The sequence below is a fragment of the Trichinella spiralis genome (genome assembly GCF_000181795.1).
Source record: "Trichinella spiralis strain ISS 195 chromosome Unknown Scfld256, whole genome shotgun sequence".
Classification (NCBI taxonomy): domain Eukaryota; kingdom Metazoa; phylum Nematoda; class Enoplea; order Trichinellida; family Trichinellidae; genus Trichinella; species Trichinella spiralis.
Window position 1 is genome coordinate 1 of NW_003527195.1, and position 844 is coordinate 844.

General features: G+C 42.2%; 1 protein-coding gene across 1 annotated transcript; it reads left to right on the plus strand.

The window, feature by feature from the left end:
• Nucleotides 1–194: 194 nt before the first annotated feature.
• Tsp_15417 (conserved hypothetical protein) lies at nucleotides 195–537 on the plus strand (the record flags this gene model as incomplete). Its single annotated transcript, XM_003370961.1, has 2 exons — nucleotides 195–332; nucleotides 431–537. Coding segments are annotated over 2 exons (245 nt in total), but the record flags the coding sequence as incomplete, so codon positions are not given.
• Nucleotides 538–844: the final 307 nt, after the last annotated feature.

The following is an 844-nucleotide window of genomic DNA, read 5'->3' on the forward strand; positions in this document are numbered from 1 at the left end:
GTGTTCACAAATTTGCGTCAACAGAAAAGGCTCATACGATTGTCTGTGTGCCAAAAACTACACTAGCGCTATACACATCGGTGACATGCTTGGCAAAGATTGTCGTGCAGAAGGTGATTTTATTTTTCCGTTTCAGTATTGAAAACAGCTTTTCTTCTTTAAATCTTTTAAAATTGTTTTTTGTTTTCTTCCAGGCGATCCTGCTGATCTATTTCTAGCAACCAGTAATTCAGTGAATATGCTTGAGATCAGTCGTCAGCGCAATTTGTACAGCAAATCCATAGACGCCGAAGCGGGTATGATTATTGACGTCGACTACAATCCTGTGAAACGTGAGCATTTGCTGCAGGCTTTTTTGTCGCTTTCCTGTTAACATATTTATTGAATTTGATCGTAATGTTTTAAAAAATATGAATTCCTTTTTGTCCAGGATTGATGTATTGGATTGACTATGTCCCAACGGGCAGATTTGGTGGTCGTCAATTCCAGTGGGAAATCAAACCCACAATGGCGCTAGTTTGGACGTGGACTTTTTGATTAATACGGCCGAGGATCACAGTATTCTGGGTCCGATGAATTCACTGACTCCATTAGCGCTAGCCGTCGACTGGGTGACTGGAAATTTGTACATCAGCGCTGGTGATGATGTTGTCGCTCGAGACTATGTCACTGCTGCATCACGTCGCATGAAACGGTCTACGTCGAATAAAGAAACGACGTCGTCGATGCTGCCTGTCACATTTTTTGTCACCAGAGAAGATGGACATTATCGGAAAACGATCGTCACACGGGGTTTTCAGAATCCTATATCATTGCACTGCATCTGAACTGTCAGCTTTACGTA